Here is a 19823-nt window from a genome sequence, read left to right on the forward strand (position 1 = left end):
AAGAGACCACTCCGTGCTGTGAGTAAAGACTACCTGCAACTACATCGACCAGAATGCATTGCCGATGACTGGGACATCTTGACAGCCAGTCCTGCAACCCGATCATCCGACTTTGTAAATGTCTTCATTAGCTCCAGCTCACCCGTAAACATTGTTTTCCTGTCCCCTGTTTGTGCTGACACAGTAACGAAAGACGCGCTGGGCTTCCTGCAAAATGACGTCGCTGGGCCCCCGTCATTCTTATCTTCTGACTCTTAAAAACCACTGGCAGCCCCACACCGTCAGTGAGCCCCGTAGCAATAAGGAGGGGCTGGTCTTGTCTCAACTTGTTAACTCCTTTAGTTCCTCTTTTGTGTCAGAAGAACTTTGAGCACGATGGGGAGCAGGACTGTCGTGGTGTTTTTGGGTAAGTGTAATTCATTTGCAATCCATACACTGAGGGGGCCCCCTCAGCACATTGCAGACTGCCTCTAAATATCATCGCACAGTGTCACCGCGCGCATCGACTGGACACTGTTTCCGAGGCAGAGGAGCATTTCCCGTGCACTGCAAAGGCTGACTGTGCACGGGCAGGAGGACATTATTAGAACAGGCCCTCGACCTCAGAGGCTTGGATCACGCAGCCTCACGTTAACATTTGGTGCGCAATCTGTGCGCCATCACGCAGGGTGGGTGGGGCAGGGTGAGTCATGAGTACAGTGTAAACTGCACGTGCGATAGCACCTGCAGTCTGTGCCTGACTCCACGGACGCTACAGAAGCCTGCAAGCAACTAAGTTAGGTACGTTTTTTTATGTGAGTACAGTGTAAACTGCACGTGCGATAGCACCAGCAGTCTGTGCCAGCCTCCATGGACTCTACAGTAGCCTGCAAGCAACTAAGTTAGGTACGTTTTTTAATGTGGGGATGGAGCTGTTTATAACTTTACAAACCAGATTCAGTAAAGAAATAGAAGCAAAAACAGCAGTCAAAAACTGTTCAGCCATAGCTGCCAAGGTTTCAGGTTGCTATGTGTGACATTTTCATAATTCAATAGAATTATGAGTGACATTTCAACGAGCATGAGTGACACTTTCTTGGGAACAAAAAATCAAGCAATGAAGATGAGGGAACCATAAAAATTTAAGAAATTAGACCCATTTAAGCAACGAGAAACTGTAAGTATATTTTAAACTTGTGCAAAGGACTGCGGGCTTACACATAATTACCATGAACATTATGAAAATGTCACACATAGCAACCTGAAACCTTGTCAGCAATACTCAGGCTGGCTTGAACCCTTACCTGGGAGAAAGGCTGACCAAGGGTTAATGAATGTCTTTGCCTCACTTATTTATTATTAATGCTTCAGTACTTCTAAAACATAGGTAATTTGTGAAGCATTCTCAGAATGATGAATACTGGACCTAGTGTCCCAACCGCACCTATCCCGGGCCATAGTTCAAGATGCTGATTGCAACGTGATGTTGATGCAATTCCGTATGGGCCCTGATTTGAGGGTGTGAGTTACCAATAGGTCATTTGTCTTTGTTAATCAAAACATGCACATTCGTGTGCAGTGTACACAGGCAGTGATTGCACGTTGGATATTAATTTAAACATGCCCAGGGCTGTTTCCCAGCCCAGAGGGGAGGCAGTGTCCACCCTTGTGTGCCCCACTCTTTTTCCACCACTATCCCGCTCCCGATGATGGATTTTGTCACTGACCTGGCCGGTGAGTGCCAGATTTTGATGACTGGAGTCCTCTTATTGGGCCCCGCTTTAGTGCACACATTTTGTGCTAACGCTTGCTTAGGCAGACCATAGACCCATGGTCTCTGCAGGACTTGGGGGCTATTGGTGGAAATCTGCGAGCATGCTGCTGCAAACATTCGCGGTCAGCAGGAAATATGGGGCTGGGAGGTGACTGACAGTAGTTCTACCCCCTTCCAACAGCTGTGTAAGGCCACCCCAAGACCCATGCGAGGGAGAGAAGGATTTTGCAGAGGTGGAAGAGAAGGGAGACTCCGAAGAGGACACGGTCCTGGGAGTGTCGGCCAGGGTAAAAGGCTGTCACCATTGTGCTGTCTTTGCTGCAAAACCAATTGGGCAGGCCCGTGGAGGTAAGGAGAGGCTCCCCACCCTTACCTTGTCACAAAGCAGCCCTCAGCCCTGCATGCAATATTTTCGGGTCAAATTAGCGCTATTGAACTGCTTAAGATGTACTAGTGAGCCAACTCCACGCAGCAGGATATTGGAACTGTTAGGCTTTAAGGTACTCACTCACAGAGGTGGGCTCGGCTTGATGTGCGTGATAATTAAGCATTGAGATTGCCTACAGTCTGTTCACAAACATGCATGTGTGACCTTTAAATCATAAGTTCGATTCAATCAAGACGGATTCGACCATTTAACCATCTAGCACTGATAGCAGAGTACTGCATTCATCTTAACATGCAGAAGTCGAGTATTCTCTTTATGTTCTGCTGCTGCCCTGACTTTACATGCGCGGCTGAATTCAACTCTGTGTAGACAGACTGACTGCGTGCAGAGCTGCTGTCTGTAACTGAAGCACTCCTAAAAGTTAATTACCTTAGGAAGACAAGAACAAATAGCAGCTTGACACTTCACTGACTGTGTCAGCTGCGAGCACGGTCACTGAAGGTACTGGCCAGGTCTGCGACGTTTGCCCTGGTACAGTCCCGGGCAGCGCGGCTACAGGCCAGATCGGACACTCCACTCCGAATCTCGTGGCATTGGCAGAACTGGCTGCACTGGACTGCAGGCAGCATCTGAACAGTCATGCTGATGCATCACCACGGCCTAATAATTACGCCGGGCCGCGTGTGAAGCGGCAGGCCCAAAGTGGAGGCTGCCATAGAACAGAAACTGTGCCGCCCAGCCATGCACGCCCACAGCGCCTATGGTGATTGGGCAAATTAAGACTCATGAGGTGAGCTTAGTAAATGCGCAGTATCAGGTGAAACATTGTAGCCAGCAGTGAGCTAAGCCAGCCCCAAAGCCTCCCGCCACGAGCTGAGCCATCCCCCAAGCTAAGAGCTTTGGCAGTCAGTGGAGGTGCTGAATAGCAGCGTTCCTGCAGACAGCTGAGGTGATATAAATGTGTGACAATGCATTTCAGTGCGGTGATGCGGACCACCACACTGAAATGCGTTAGTCTAACGCCTGACGCGTGATACTTGGCATGGTCGTTCAGCTGTAAGTCAAGCCTTGACAGTGTGTCTGCGGGTCATTGTGAAAAAGCTGCATCACGTTGGTTTCTAAAGCTATGCATTCTCCATCTTCCTCTCAATGACTCCTCAATGCAGGAGTATTTATTTATTTATTTTTATAAACTCTGTGCTTCTATCTTTTAAAATTAAGTCTGCACCAAAGAAATAAAGTTACAGTGGTGCAATGCTAAATTAAACTATGCATGTGAGAATAATAGGCACGATCCAGCATAAAGCACTCGTACTTGATGTGAGAGTGTAGTGCGTGTGGAATTTGGCTACTTCAGAGGGTCTTGCTCTTAGACATCAGATAATTCATTGCCCTCATCTGCTTGCAGAAATATATGCCAAGCACCGCACCAATGATTAAGGACCAGAAACATCTTAAGGATTTTGTGGGCCCCTGTTCGGAGCAGTTTTGAATTTTGATTCAATATCAGGGCTTTCACATTTCAAAGTATTTTATTGATTTTATATACAAGACATTAGGATTTCTGGGCTTTCATGCCACGGGCAGTGCACAGGCACACTGGATCAAATTCTAAATGTTATTCAGGGATAGTGACGTGTGTTTTCACTGCTGTAACACAGCAGCAGCCCACTAATATTACTGCAAATAATCTCTGTGACATCCTCCCATTTCTCATCTGTGAGGCCCTAGTGTGATCTAACAGAAACAATTTTTTTATGGATTTTGCATAAAACATTCCATGCAAAATGTGTGTAATAGACTCTCATACGTTTCCTATGTTAAAAATATGTTAAAGGAAAACTGCATTTAAAAGTTTTTGAATTATTCAAGGTCATCAGGGCAAGACTCTGCAGAACAGAGCTAGCGGTATGGGGGCCCCCTGAAAGCCTGAGGCCCTGGGCCAGAGCCCACTTTTCCCATGGCTTAAAACGTCTCTGTTAAGGACAGGGAAACCAGAGTGAACACCACAAATGCTCCTGTCATGGCAGACTCTGGTTATTCTGGCATGAACATAGAAGGTCCATGATTTCATACATGATACCAATGTAACCTTGGAACCTTGAGGGTCTCCTGTTTCCTTTGACTTAAACCCATTTATTTACTCTGCACCATTTTGGTGACACCTTGAATTGGCTTCCCCAGCGTGCCTACCCAATGACCCATGACTGTTGCAGTCTCTGCTTTTATAACCATAGTGAGAAATACAACTTTAGCATTCAAAAGAGATTGCACAATATTTTAATCTTGAAGAGAAATATTAGTGCTCACCTACTGTGGATCTTTCTTAACAGGAAGAAACTCAAAATAGACAATAAAGTAAGAGGAGATGTTAACAAATCCTATGCATATTCGTTCAAAGATAACGCATATGCAGAAACAGTTGGATTTGGGGACTGGACTTTTAAAATAGCGCCTGTGACCTTTAGCTACTTAGGCATACACATCCATCGGAAAACACAGGACCTACTGGACGGTAATTTAAAGCGCACTATCACACTTAAGTCACAGATAAAATGTTGGATGTCCCTTCCCCTATCAGTGGCGGGACGTGTGGCAATTAGCAAGATGGTGCTGTTACCCAGGCTGCTATACTATTTCACTAATCTTCCAGTGCTTTTCCCGGCCCCGATTTTCAAATTGCTAGACACTCTATTAATTGAATTGATATGGGGAACTGGGCGCAGGTGAATAGGCTTAAAGAAGCTGCAACTGGACACAAGGAGTGGTGGGTTGGGGGCACCGGATTTGAAAGCACACTGCTACGCGAGCCAATTACAATGGTTAACATACTGGATTGTAGGTAGAAATCTACAGGAAATTGATATGTCTCAGCAATCTTGGGAGCGTGGAAGTTTACATAAGCTTATTTTACCGGGGGGAAGGACTACTCCAATTACGCCTCATTTATTGAAAGTGGCGTTGTCATATTGGAATAAGGCAGTGCGCTACACACAGCAACCACCCCCATATGCCCCTAACGTACCATTACTTGGACTGCCACTACAATCGGGGACGGTCACATGTAGGAATATTCTGGCTTATGTAGACGTAGGGGTCAGTATTATTGGGGCTTTCTTTACCAATGGTACCATCGTGACTCATGACGCCTTTGTCCGAAGGCACGGGGTACCAAATACACTATTTTTAGTACACGCCCACATAGCCCAATATATACCCACCACGTGGGCCACAACTGTCCAGGAACCTCTAACGCATGAACTACTAAACATGCAATATCTGATGGGGAACGGTAGCCACATAACCAAATGGTTATATAGGGGTATCCGTACAGTGGTGACGACCCCACTCCTCTCCACTCGCGAGAAATGGGTCACAGAATTGGGCCACGAGTTTGCTGACAAGGAATGGGAGGCTATACTGGAACAACCCAGGAAAACTTCCATAAACCCCAAGTTTAAATGTATTCGGTTAATAATTGTGCATAGAGCTTATTTAACACCACATAGACTGCACAAGATGTTCCCTGAGGTGGCGGACAGTTGCCCCTGTTGCCATGCGCCAAATGCGAAATTGAGTTTATTGCACAAGTCGAAACTGGTCATGCTAACAGATCATTATGTAAAGAACTAGGATAAACGATACACAGGAGGTTAATAGAGTATACATATGTTTTTTGTTGCTCTATAGGTGTTTATGGTGACAAAGATGGAGACCGCGTTATTGCTATGACTCCTTTGAATTTTGCACTGTTATCAATGCTAGCGTGTTACTATGTATATGCCCATTTCCTGGAAGGAAATGTTGGACATGACTTATTTTATGTTATAAAAACCCAATAAAACTATGTTATAAAAAAAGAAAAGTAAGAGGAGATGTTATAGAAAACCAAAGTGTTACCTCAACTGCTTACCTTCAGGCTTGAAGAGAAGAGTAACAAACTATTTGCCTACAGAGATAGGGTTTCGAAACCTACAATCATGATCTTGAGCATGGCAAGAAATGCCTTAATAATTGCATTCAAATGAGTTTTTCCCTATAAAGAATATGGTGTGTATATGAACTGATGTCTGGATTCCTAGTGCTGATTCTTTTGTCATAGGTGAGAACAGAGCATGTGGGTGAACATGACATAGGCCTGTCTCATGGAATGCGATCTTGTTGGACCAGGAGGGGCACCCAAAGTGTTACCCTCGTAGTGGTAGAAGGCTACCGCCTTCACCAAGAGTTAAGCAGCACAAGGGAGGTGGTGGCACTATGCTGTGTAGTGATCAGTAGTAGTGAACAGGTCCTTTTTGCCCTGTGTCACTGCAGTGAGGCCTACAGGCTCACTCACTTTTTTAAAAGCTCAGCTGTTGTGTGCTTGACTCACCCATGGCCAACTTCAGGTAGATGTGCAGTGCTGCGTAGGAGTAGTGACTCTGCGCTAGATGTCTATGTGCCTGGGAAGGGTACAGTACATGGATCTTTTTATGGAGCTGCTTGCTGTACTTGTTATTGTTTAAAAAGTCACTGTGACATATTTATACCTTCATGCACAAACCAAAGGGCCCTAGTTTGATTAAACTGGTTTGATTTTTGTATGCTGCTGTGCATGTTATTGTTTCACCAGTCACTTTGAAATATTTGCGCCTTCATGCACAAACCAAAGGGGGAATTGTTTGACCAACCTGACTTAATTTCTGCATACTGCTGGACTGGATTTGATCATGCACTTTGAAAGTGTTTTCACCTTGATGCAGGAAGAAAGGATTGTTTTACAAAACACACTTGGGTTGTGTTTATTGGTGGATTGCTGATTGTTTTATTATGCACTTTGACAGTATTTGCACTTTTTCCTTTGCTTCACCGGCTACAGATAGTATATATTCTGTCATTAGATACTTGCTGATAAGGTTTGGTTTTATCCTACATGAGGTGTTTTTTATGGTGTTGTTTGCACTTGTCTATAATATGTGGACCTTAAATTGTGTAATTAGCATTGTTTACACTACAGAAATGATAAATACAGACAAACATCAGCATCAATGTTCTGAAGCATCCAAGCAGTTTCCATCTTCAGCCTTCAACACGCTCCGTCACTTTAGAAAGGCAGGGCTGCACCATATTTACAAGAGTATGGTGCAGCCCTGCGTTTCCCCCTGCGCTGGTGCTAAATTTAGCTGTCTAGCACCAAAGCAGGCACCTTTGCACCGTATTGCAAGGGTGCTTGCCTGAGTTGAGGGGTGTGATTGTTTATGTGCTGTAAAGTGTACCTTCATGCACATAAACAATCTCTAAATGGCGTTTTGTAACTTCTATGTGTGCTGCTTAATGCAGCACACATAGAAGTTGCGAAACGTCTTTTTTTTTTTTTAAATGATTGTTTATGTGGAGGAAGGGACACCTTCTTGCACATAAACAATCAATAGCGTTTTGCTGTTTCCAAGTGTGCTGCACAATGCAGCACCCTGGGAAACAGCTAAAAGGAGGAGAAATTAAACATTTCTACTCATTGAGCCCTGTTAAGACCAGTTTCCCTGGTCTTAATGTTGGCACTGCCCCATATTTACGCCACCCTTGTAAATATGGAGCAGCGTCAAAATCAATGGGTGTTGTGGTGGACCGACGACAGAAACACCCATTGCACTCCCTTTTCACGCTATCCTTAGCGTGAAAGGGTGCCTTATTTACAAGGCAGCGTTAAGCCACATTAAGTGGCTTAACGCTGCCTTATAGGTAAGGTGAAGCCGCTTTCGCCACCGCAGCTTCTTTAAAAGTGACATTGTGGTGGTGATACAGGCTTGTAAATATGCCCCTAAGTCAGTGCTTTAAATGGGGAAAAATTAGTGCAGGTACTCATCAAATTGAGCTAGGGGCGGGGCAAGGGGCGGAGCTGAGGGCGGGCATGATTATATAAAGACGCTACTGCCATCTGTCAAGTAATCATTTTGCCCTCAAAATACACTTATCAATCGTTTTAAATTACCTCTGCACATGTGGGCATGGCATATGTAGACAATTAATAACCTGTCTCCTACTATGCCCCTTTCAACTGTGTAAGCCGCCCATTGCATTTAAAGGGACATGTTAGTTACAGCAGTTTCAGCACACACCAAAACACATGATAAATGTAGGAACATAAAGTGGTAAACTCCTCACAGAAAATTAAATAAAAGCCAAGCAATGTGTTATGCTTTAGTTTCTGAGTTTTTTAAAATATCTGCAGCTTCAGTTCAGCTTTCATACATTCTCTTGTCCATGAACACACGCTCGCACACAGGCACAAGAACAAGCAGACATGCACACACAAAACATTCCTCACATTTTCTTTAAAATACCTTCACATAATGTCCCGATGCTCTCTCTGTCACTTCCACACTCACACACAAAAGCAGACATTCACTGGCACAAAAGGCTCACAAAAGAATTAAAAACGTTGTTTGCAATTCCTACCTCCCATGGCTTTCTTCTTTCAGACTCTCAGCCAGTTGTCTGGACTTTCAGTGTCTGCGCAATTTAACACCTGTGATTTACAGTGCAGGGTCTGATCGGACCCTGTCACTCACAGCGTGATACTCAGTTTGCTCCCCTGCCACACTAACAAAATGTAATGAGCCGCCGCTGAATGATTCAGCAGCGCCTCGCCCCAGGGCTATGGTGGCACTTTGTCTGAGAGTGGCGTTCAGACAGCCTCATCCTCAGCAGCACAAGTACCACGGATTCTACCAGTCATGAGTAGGCCTGGGCGAAGCACTACGCTACGCTCGCGTAGTTTGCGAAGTTCGCGCTACTTCGCGAACTGCACGTAGCACAGTGCGAACACGCGTAGCGTAGTGTTGCGTAGTGCTGCGGCCATTTTTTGCTTGCTCGCGGTCCTCAACGTCAAGTTGGCGACCGCGAGCAAGCAAAGTGACATCCTGGCGAGACTTTTTCCTTGTTCGCGATCGCGAGCATGGAAAATAAACCTCCCGGCGAGATTCCCAACGCGAGAAGGTCAGGTTTCTCATTGCGAGGGGTCGCGTATGCTCGCGACCGCTCGCGATGAGAAACTACCAGTTCGCGTTGAGAAAGCTGCAGCTCGAGTAAAAATCTACTCGAGCAGCAGAAAACTACAGCTCGCACTGTGCAAGATGCCATTTTCAATGATTGCACAGTGCCGGTTGCTTGTCCGCACTGTGCAATCATTGAAAACAACATCTTGCACAGTGCGAACATGTTACTTCACAGTTCGCGAAGTGCTACGCGTAGCTCGCGTAGTGCGAACTTCACTTTGCGTAGCTTCGCGAAGTGCTACTTCGCGAACTACGCCCACCCTTAGTCATGAGTACTGGTACGCTCCGTGGCAATGAAAAAGTGCCGGTACTCAGAGGGTTAAAAATAAAAAGTGCCGGTACTCCGTACCGGTGAGTACCGGCCCATTTAAAGCACTGCCCAAAGTGCCTTAACGCCACCTTTTAAATAAGGTGAAGGGCTTATCTCCATCAGAATGCCTTGAAAAGTGGTGTTCTAGCGGTGATAAGCCCTTGTAAATATGCCCCTAAATTTCTGTGATTTCCATAGTGTGCCACCCAGCCGGCATGTTGGTGCCTCTCTGAGCTTTCTGTTACTGCATCCAGATTTGGAACACAACTGACCTACGTCTAAAACCAGCCTGGTCTATTGGCTTTGTCAACGGCTGTTAGCTGTCTAAGATGAATGAGTAAAAACAATGATTTTGTTGTGAATAATTCTGAAAATGTTCAAATTCTGAAGTTATGAGATTGCGAATTAAACATTAGACATATTCTGCAGAAAACAAATGCAGAAACACAACTTCCTGGAAATACCAAACACTCTTACGAAACGCAAGATTGAGTAAAACGTGAAATGGAAACGTAATCGCTGACGTGTTATTATTCAGAAGCAGGACACGATGAGGACAGGCCCCGATAGCGACCCGTTTTAATTTTGTAATTACTACCGGGTCTGAGACCCGTAGGAACCTGACCGAATGAAAGCCCCGTATGCAGGCGTGGAAAGTTAAACACACCGCCTGTCTGCCGTATTCTGCCCACTCTTGGCGCCACTGTTAAGGCAGTAGCCCCCGTGTAGCGGCCCGCTTTGAGTTTGACTTTACAAATTGTTGGGTGTGCCCAGAGCATTTATTATAAACTGTTTGTGCTTGTTTCAGTTGTTCCGTTCAGTGGGCGAATGTTAGAGATCTGTGGGTTCGCAGGCTCTAAGCCTGCCGGGACAAACGGACCTCGAGGCCAGTTTGCGCGCGCCTATTCGACCAACACGAGCTGATGGCTAGATTTCCGGCGGCTCGGCTTCCACGAAAGGTGACCTTACAGCTGAAAAACCCTTTTAGGTGAATGCAATACTAGTGTAGAATGATATGGGGAGTGATTCCGTATCAGGACTAAATATCGTCAGAAAAGATATGTTGTCCTAAATATAGCTTACAAAAAATATCACCCGGTGGGAGTCAATAACAGAAGATCACCCCCAAAGGGACGGTATTTTATTGCGATATATGGGACACGTTATTTTGACATGCAACCACAAGGGCTGAAAAGTGATGCGTAAAACTAAAAACATCTATGTGTGTGACTTATTCTTACTGCATAGGGCAGAAGCCAGTCCCTTTCCAGGCTAGGAGGGGATTTGGAAAGTCCCAAATTTCACAGGGGTGTTAGAAAAAGGGTTTTCCCATGGGGGGATTATTTTTCCCATGGAGAATGTTTTTTTCCTGAGCCCATTACCCATAAAAGCACACCCACAAGAGCCTTGGATTCAAAAAGACAGTGCTGGACAAAATTGAGATTCTGGAACACATAAGGCATTCTATCCCATGGGACATACCCAAGACTGCGGGAGAAGCACCGATGGAAGTAAAACATAGAACTTACATTACCATCAACCCACGTTTGATGAAGTGTCTGCTAAGGACTACCAAGCTAAGGCCAATTTGATTTGACTAACTATAACTTGTGATTGAACGAGCCGATTTCAATGTGTCTTTCTTAGGTCTTTTCTAAGATCTTACCACTTCTGTTTCATGGATTGTTAAAATGAGTTTTGATAAAAAAAGAGACTATGTAGTTATTTGTTATTGTTTCATCTTAGATAGTATTCATTGCAAAAAGAAACAAGCTCCCCCCTTATATGAACGTTTGTGGCATTTACCCTGTGTTCTAAACTTTTTTGGTTGGTAAGGATGCCAACGTCATGGGTAGCAGTTTCCATATCAAGGCCGCTGGTGGAGGAGAGTGCTTCCCCCCTACTCCTTTCTTTAATCTCCAGTCAACCCCCTCCCCATGAGTTTAGTATTATAATCGAACAACAGTCTGATCAACATTGATGGCAAAATCTACTCCAGGCTGGTTCTTAACGCCCTTGAGGACTGGATCAAGCACAAGAACATCTTAAATATGATAAAAGGTGGCCTTAGAGAAAACCTCTCAACAACCAATCAGATCTTCACCTACATTGTATTCAAGTACAGCATGCTAAAATAAATGCCCTCTGCGCAGCCTTACTTGACTTCATGGCTGCCTTCGACCATGTGCCAAGGCCAAGACTAAGGGATATACTGCAAGATATAGGCCTGTGCCAGCTCTACAGTGTCTAATAAGGATGCTGTACACAGACACTGTAACACAAATTAGGCTAAACCAGAAAGGCCTTCTGAGCAAGAAACTCACAATGTGAAACAAGGCTGTCTTTTAGCCTCACTACTTATCTCGCTATATACAAATGCATGCAGAAATGATGAAAGCAACAGCAGATGTCCCAGCAATTTACATCTCCCTGTACCTGCACTGTAACCTGCAAACGACTCCAGCTTGATCACACAGACATCAAGAGTCCTGCAAGCCCAACTAAGTGCACTGAGGAAAAACTGCCAATGGAATGGCCTGAAAATAAACACGTTGAAAACCAGGATCATGTTTTTCAGGAAAAACAGGAAGGAAACGAAGGCCTTCCACATTAAAAATAGAACACTAAAAGGACTTGACATAATCATTTACAAGGGTTTTGAGAATTTCAAACAACCATCAGTTGGACCAACAGATCAAGAGGGTGCTAGAGAAGGCAGAATCTTCCTACAACACAATATGAAGGAAGGCCAAGGCACAACAACACTTCTCCTTGAACATAGACAAAGTCATTAGGGCAACTTCTGGGAGCTAAAATGTGCATGGAGCTGAAATCTGGGGCTTGGACCACACACTGTCCAAACCTTGGAGCCAGGAATGAAAATTCTGGTAAAACCTACTGATGTTACTGGTAGGAACTCCCACTGCCGCTCTTGAGACAGATGTTTGTTACACCTCCATCCGAAGCAGATGACAAATAACTCCAATAAACCAGCCTGTAAAGACTAAGAACCCAAGAATCAAACTAGATCAACAAAGCTTGGAAAGAGTGCTTCCTGCTCAGTCAAAAATCACCATTTGCAGAAGGCTGGGAAAAAGAGGTAACCCACCTTGGAAAAGCACAGACACTGGACACACTCTGAAACTCACATCCATACAGAGAATGAAACAGCTCACTCACAAACAATTTAGCATCCAGAGAACTCAAACGAGACTCAAAGCCCTTAAGAACTTCTGCCTGGCAGAGCAAGGAGGACTGTTCGATGTCTCTCAGAAAGCCAAACCTTGGTTAAGCTTATTGACTACAGAGAAGGATGAGGATGTAGCCTTACGGCTAGAGCGGTGGACCTGGGGAACCCGGTTCGAGTCTTGGCAACGACGCTCAATATCCTGTGATTCTGGGCACATCACTTTATCTCCTGGTGCCTAACAAAAATGAATGTGTTCATCTGTAACAAAATTGGTGCTCATGTAAAGCGCTCAGATACCCGATGTCTCAAGTCTAGTTCGCGCTATATAAAACTCTAAAAAACATTTTTTAAAAGAGCAAAGAGACTCTTGCTTTCTTGGAGTGGTTCTCTTCCTTGAAACTCCACGCGGTTTAAAAAGAAGCCATCTTCCTCCCCTGAGTCCATATGCAGTGAAATTGAAGAGCTCACTAGTTTTCTGCTCAAACGTCTCATTTACAACATCAGGTGACGCATACTTTAGAAACGCCCTGAAGAAGAACAACTGGATTCTGACGAAAATTGCATATTATTCCTCCTAAGTGACATCTCTGAGGAAGTGACCACATGAACAGGAAGATACCCGGCTAAAAGCTGGGACCTCCAGGAAAAAAGCCTGCCTTCAACTGAGAAAGGAACATCTGATGGCCCCTGAAAATCGCAACCTCCATCATTGGTAAAAACATGCTCAATATTTCTCTCAGACTCACAGACTCTGTCGTAAATGCAAGGCGTAAGTGCACTGCTGTGATTTCGTGAGACGGATCCATTAGCCCATGGTTGTGACTTGTGAAGTCCTTTATAATGGGGAGGGGGCAATTTCACTTTGGAAAGAAAAGCTGCAGGTCAATATCAGAGGAAAGGTCACGTAGTGCTTTTCTGGAAAAATGTAACTTGGTTAGGCTTTAGATAACCAGCTTTTTGCTATAATAATAATAATAATCCACATTTGTAAAGCGCAAACAATCACCCGTAAGGGTCTCTAGGCGCTGGGGGCCATCGGGAAGATTAAGCAAGCTATTGCCCAGAGTCACATGGTACTGTGCTAATCTGCCACCTGCAATCGAACCGTGATCCCCAGATTCAAGAGTCAGTCGCCCTGGCAGCGGCGCCACACCTCTTCCCTCGTATCACAATGTATCACAATGTATGCAGTCTTCCCAAATATTAAGGGAGTTTGCATATTTTAGTCACGCACCAAAAGAAAAGCCTTTTAATGCGCTGGTTCAATAAATGAGAGTAGGTTCCAAAGGGCAGCAGCGACCTCAGCAAAGAATCCTATTACTGCCAGTTCCTTCCATCTACATAAATATTTTGCAACGAGGAAGATTTGGCGAGTCACAAACATGAGTTGTTGCAAAATTCTCACATAGCCAGTGCATTTCACTCACTCTTTGGTTTCTGTGTAGTATGTATGGGAAAACACCAACATCCTCATTTTCTGTGTTTTTAACTTCTTCCTTTAATGCAAATCCACTAACAATGTGGTTAGAATATATTGATTTTTGACAAGAGAGACTCTCTGAGGAATGCATGACTGGCACTGATTTGTTCATTTTGTCTCCACTTCTGTTGGTTGGAACCAAATATCCTTCAATTCAGCATCTTTTCTTCATGAAAGGCTATTTTAAAATAGTCTGAGAAAGTGTATGCGTTGAGTAGCTTTGTATTTTATTTTCAGTGTAACCTACTGATTAGAATAAGAATTAGTTTGTATCTTCGCGAAGATCGAACATTAATTATTGCCCACAATTTTGTATGAATCCAATATTTATTCTGATCATTGCATCAAGTTGGCGGTTTGGGAAGCAAACATTTACCTTGCAGTCTTTCAGAATCCGTTTAAGAGAGTCTTGGGGTAGGCAGGGGTTACTATGACCAATCATGGAGGTAGAGGCCTTTTACTTCTGCTGTCCCGCAGCCTGACTTATTATGCATTCTGAGTAACTGGGTGAAGTACTGCCCCTTCAGCAAGTGATTGTCAGTGGTAGCTTGGGTCGAGCAGTCCAAGTCCATTCAGGGGAGTTAGGAACAGACATGCATAGGCTCAAAACTCGAAATTACGAAAGTTACGACAATTAGTTGATTATCCAGTCCAATACTTTGCTGGGTACTTCTCTGACATGAGCAATGGCCACAGCGATCCTAGTGAACTTCTAGTGGCATCTGGGGGTCATTGGCATGAGCTACACGTCAAATGAGGTTGGATCCTCCGGGCTACAGCCTCAACAGTCTCAGTGGTTGCTTCCTGGCATACAGGGGTTACAGACATGGGTGGCAGCCCCAAAGGACTCAGTTGGAATGGGAGACTACCCTAACAGTCTCAATGGCCCCCATCTGGCGGAGAGTCACAGACGTGGCTTGAAGGAGAACAGTGGCAAGGACAACGATCCCCGACTTCACAGCAACCCTGACTGAGTTTCCGACTTCCACAATAGAGCAGAAGCTCTCTCACAACACTGGTTCCAACTGGACTAGGCACATCACACTCTGATCTCTGGGATCCACTTTCCATGATCCCCATTGGGACTTCCTCTCTCCATGCTCTCTTCTGCCCATTGGAGGGCATGCTGGTTTTGGGAAGCAGACAGAAATCTAGTGCTTTAGGCAAATGGCAAGTGTTCTTTGTCCCTGGGCGATCACCCCTCACCCAGCTGGGCGACTGTCAGTCATTGATCTCCAGTCCTGGTTGTGTTAGGTTGAAGCCCTGTTGACCTTTGTTCTCCTGATGAACAGTGCTGTTGAACAACCTGTGGGTCTAACCTTAATAGCCAAACTCCAGATACAAATGTGATATAGTGTTTGATCATTTGAAATTTGGGTCGTGGGTGTCAGATCCTTCGAAGTGCTCTCTCCTCTGCATGTTCCCTGTGTTAAAAGGACAGTCTGCCACAGCAGAAGCGGCTCCAATTCTGATTGACTCACAACACAGACCAATGGAGTGACCAGGGATCACACCTGGTTGTCAGACGCCAATGTAATATGTCTCTTACAGGTTCAAATGCCTACACCTTTCTGTCTATCAAGATTTAATGGTCCTCAGCTCCAACTTTATCAGTCCCACCAGCTCCCTGACAATGAGCTTAGACTCCACTGACCAGTAACTCTTCCTGGAATCAAAGAGACTTTTGATGTAGAAAAGCAATGCTCTGCTCCCTTTCATACAGTATGTGTGTTCCACCCCAGTCCTCAGGAATGTCAGCAATCCACATCTCCTGTATGAAGTTTGCAATCCTCACTACCACAAGCCTCTTTAATCCATGTGCTTCCAAAATAGATTCCACAGGCCTCCATGTTCTGTAACATATACAAGCTTCCACATGCACCCCGGCGTGCACATGCAAGTATCACGCCCTGTCCAGCATGCCACACAATCCATCTAGGTTAATGGTAAGTTAAGTACATGTAGGCATGGCCAAGATGTCAACGAGAACGGACGTGCAGTGCTGAGCTCCGCTCCCGGCCCGCCGAAGAATCCTCCATAACTCTTGTCATGGCCAGCTGAATACAGTAAGCCACACAACGGCTGACTGCTGAACTGATCACCGCAGCCAAACACCGGGCGGCGCAAAGACCAGTAGCAGCGCCTGCCCGCGAACCAGCTGAAGCCACGGACCTCGAGTAACGAGGACCCTCCCAGCGGCGCAGCAGATCGTTGCGCACTGAAGACACTGCCCTCACCGCAAAGGAGAACGGGACGAAAAGAACGCCTCCGACTCACCTTGGATCTGCCGAGGACTCCAGCTACCAGTGCCTGACGCCACTTCTTGAGAGATGGTGAGACGGGGAATGGGAGCTACCACAGAGCCCCGTTGCCCAAGAGGTGCTGGGCCATGCGGGCAACTAGGAGGCGAACCCGCCTGCTGCACCAACATCGGGAGGCTCTGGGACAAGAAAGCGCCCGGCATAGAGGACTTGCTTTCGGTCCCCCGCAGATATCATCCACAGGCGACCCATATCACTGGGCCCTACTGCCACGATAGAAGCAGTTGACAGCGTCCCCTCTCACCGGCCGCGGTGCTCGTGCGCTATAGACACTAGCGGTCGTCTCATCCACACGGCTTGCTGCAAGCAACAGTTCCTCCATGCATCAGTGTCCACGGAGCTGTCCTGAAGCTTTGTCGGAGGAACACATGGCATGAAACTCCAGTGCAGGGCTCTTGGTGGGAAGAATGATACTGCGTAAATGTATGCTTGCCCTCTCCTTGGCTGATGGGCCCCCTGCTAGTGGACTCTCAGCACCCCATAGTTGCAGGATCCCTGAAGCTTAATTGCTCAACACCCCGACTGATAAATCGCAGGCCCAGAGCGGAAAACAGCGACAACCGCCTTAGTGCTACACTTGAACGACGGACTGGTAAGGTACTATCGGAATTGGCTGTCTGACTAGTGAGTGTGGTCTGATAACTTTCTGGGCCTTTCATCTCCATACTGTGTCCTGCCCACCTGAATCATGACCTCAGGCCCACGCCCTGGTGTGTGACCCTCCAATTACTATTTGCTGAACCAACACTGGCACTCCCCCAGGGAACCACAACAGTCGGACTATCCAGCTGCAAGGCAGCAAACGCCCATACAGCCGAGATGGGAAAGCCCAGAACGGATCGGGCACAAACGCAGCTGCCAGAGACACCAAACATGGCTCCTGGCACGACAAACACTGAACTTGCTGGGCCTGCGAAACCCGTTGACCATAACAACCAATCACACCAGTTCGATGAGTTGATGGCTGCTATACTGGACATTAAAACCACACAGGGCGCCACAATTGACTCGCTCATCGTCGACACAGGGTTCTTGAGAGAGAACCATAAGAAGCTGAAGGATAGGGTGGAGGAATCGGAGTCCAATCTAGCATCTCTACGCCCTACAGTGACCGCAGTAACCGACCAGATTCAGTCCCTTCAATGAGAAGTGGAATATCTAAGAGCCTGAGTGGGGGATCAGGAAGGACAGTCCCGTAGGAATAACATATGCATAGTAGGCCTGCCGGAGGGGGGAAGGGCTACAGCATGGAGTTATACTTGGAGTCCTGGCTCTCCACAGAGATCCTTCAGGGCAAGACCTCAAGGTTCTTCTCAGTCGAACAGGCTCACAGTGTACCGGGGGGGGGGTCCCCCGCACCCAGCAACGCCCCTAGACAAGTCGTAGCGAGATTATTCAACTACCGGGACAGAGATTACATTTTGCAGGTAACCAAAGCCCGCGGCCCATGGCAGGTGGAGAACGCAGTGGTCCACATCTACCCAGATTACACCCTGTCAGTACAGTGCTGCAGATTCTCATACATGGAAGTCAAGAAATGTCTGCCAGACCATAAAATACAATACTCACTACAATACCCAGCCAAATTACGTATGTGTCATAAAGAGTGCACCGTCTTCTGCACCACACCTAAGGAGGCCTGGGCTTGGATAGACCAACATGGGCATGCACATGCACCGCCTACAATGATAGCAGACTCTCGCCAGGCATGAAACTGGTGGGCCCAAGCAGAGGTCGCAACAGGGGAAGAATACAACAACCCACCAAGGCCCAGCTGGCCTAGGAGTGTGCACAAGCTCTAAAATCAGCAGAACACAACGGCAGCCCCACATCTTCCCACAGAACAAAATCGGACTCAAGCACAGCACCGGATCAAACACTGCTCCTAACAGCCTCACAGCATGCAGCACTGTCGGGAGGCCGACCAGCCCTCACCCTGCAGTCTGCGGAGAAATTTGGTTGATCCCTTGGGGGCTTATCTATGAACCAAAAATGGACTATTTTCCCACTCCCCACGAAGATTAACGTGTTTCCTTGTTAATAAGACCGCCGTATATTGTAAATGAGAACACTATCGGTTGAGACTTTATATATAAGGCGGCCCAGTGGCGGCGGCATACGGAATTGCTGCGGCCCACGGAGAACGATAAGTAGCTGATACAGCTCCTTTACAATCCTCTGTTTTCTTTCTTTTTTCTCCTCCCTTCTTTCTTGCCATCTTTATTCCTCCTCTTTTTGTCCCTCCGCTCATTATATCTCACTTTTGGAAGGAAAAAGAACTCTGGGACGATCTTTCGTATTCTTCTCCTAAGTTATATATATTGTTAGGACCAATTGCATTTTAGTGCAGATAGCCAATTGCCCGTTGGCAAGCTGGCCTGGGAGGGGGGGGGGGGGGGACATTGGGTAATTTTCATATTTGTTTCGATCTGTCTGCATTTTCACATCGCACAGAGAGTGTGGGCTGATTGGTGTTCTTGTTGTTGCTGGGGGTGGAGGGGGTCGGGCTAATGGGGAGGGTGATGCTCTACTCACATTCCTATGATTACCTTCCTGCCTATTGTCAATTAGATGGCTAATGGTGACTATACATTGTTGACTTGGAATGTGCATGGCCTGACGGGATGCGCCAAATGCCACAAGGTATACCAGTACTTACATAGCCACAAGATTTCATTTGCACTGCTACAAGAAACCCACCTAACCCCACAAACACTTGCATCTCTTCGCAAGCGATGAAGGGGCACGGTCCTTGGTACCACGTACTTGGGATATGCCAGGGGCATCCTTATATGGGTGGCACTGGGCATTCCCTTACAGATATTGCACTCCAAAGTTGACGCACAGGGCCGCTACACAACCCTAGAAGGTCTCTTAAACGGATCCCCACTGGCACTGATATCTCTCTATGCCCCGAACTCGGTACAGGCCTCATTCCTACAGTCAATCACAAAGTCTCTACGCACGGACCCTACGGCACCAACATACTGGTGAGGAGATTTTAGCATGGTGTGCATGATCTTACCCTGGACTGCTCATGCCCTCCACTCCCCGGGGCACAATCTGTTAAACTAGCTCAACACATGGGGGACTAGTCTGTTAGCTTGCAGGTACACAATGCATGGTGTAGCATACACCTCGCGATGCAGATGTATCACACATTATTCTGCAATCCATGACCTCCACACGAGGATAGACTACATATATTGCTCAGACAACACCCTACACACTGTAACACAGGCGGACTACCTGATGCGCACGATCTCGGATCACAACCCACTACAGTTGTGTCTCGTGTGGGGAACGCAGACACACAGAGTGTCAACCTGGTGTCTCCCCCTTGCAGC

At 46.4% G+C, this 19823-nt stretch overlaps 1 protein-coding gene across 2 annotated transcripts in view; it reads left to right on the top strand.

The window, feature by feature from the left end:
• Positions 1–292: 292 nt before the first annotated feature.
• LOC146831505 (adhesion G protein-coupled receptor E1-like) overlaps positions 293–19823 on the top strand; it is a 722905-nt gene continuing 703374 nt past the window's right edge. The window contains exon 1 of one of the 2 annotated variants that reach the window (XM_085605840.1): positions 293–406. In XM_085605840.1, the coding sequence (XP_085461966.1) occupies positions 376–406 (31 nt within the window). In that variant the 5' untranslated portion in view covers positions 293–375. The remainder of the gene's footprint in view (positions 407–19823) is intronic. The other variant, XM_085605842.1, reaches the window with a different exon arrangement.

This window comes from Triturus cristatus, chromosome 5_1 (assembly GCF_964204655.1).
Source record: "Triturus cristatus chromosome 5_1, aTriCri1.1, whole genome shotgun sequence".
Lineage (NCBI taxonomy): Eukaryota > Metazoa > Chordata > Amphibia > Caudata > Salamandridae > Triturus > Triturus cristatus.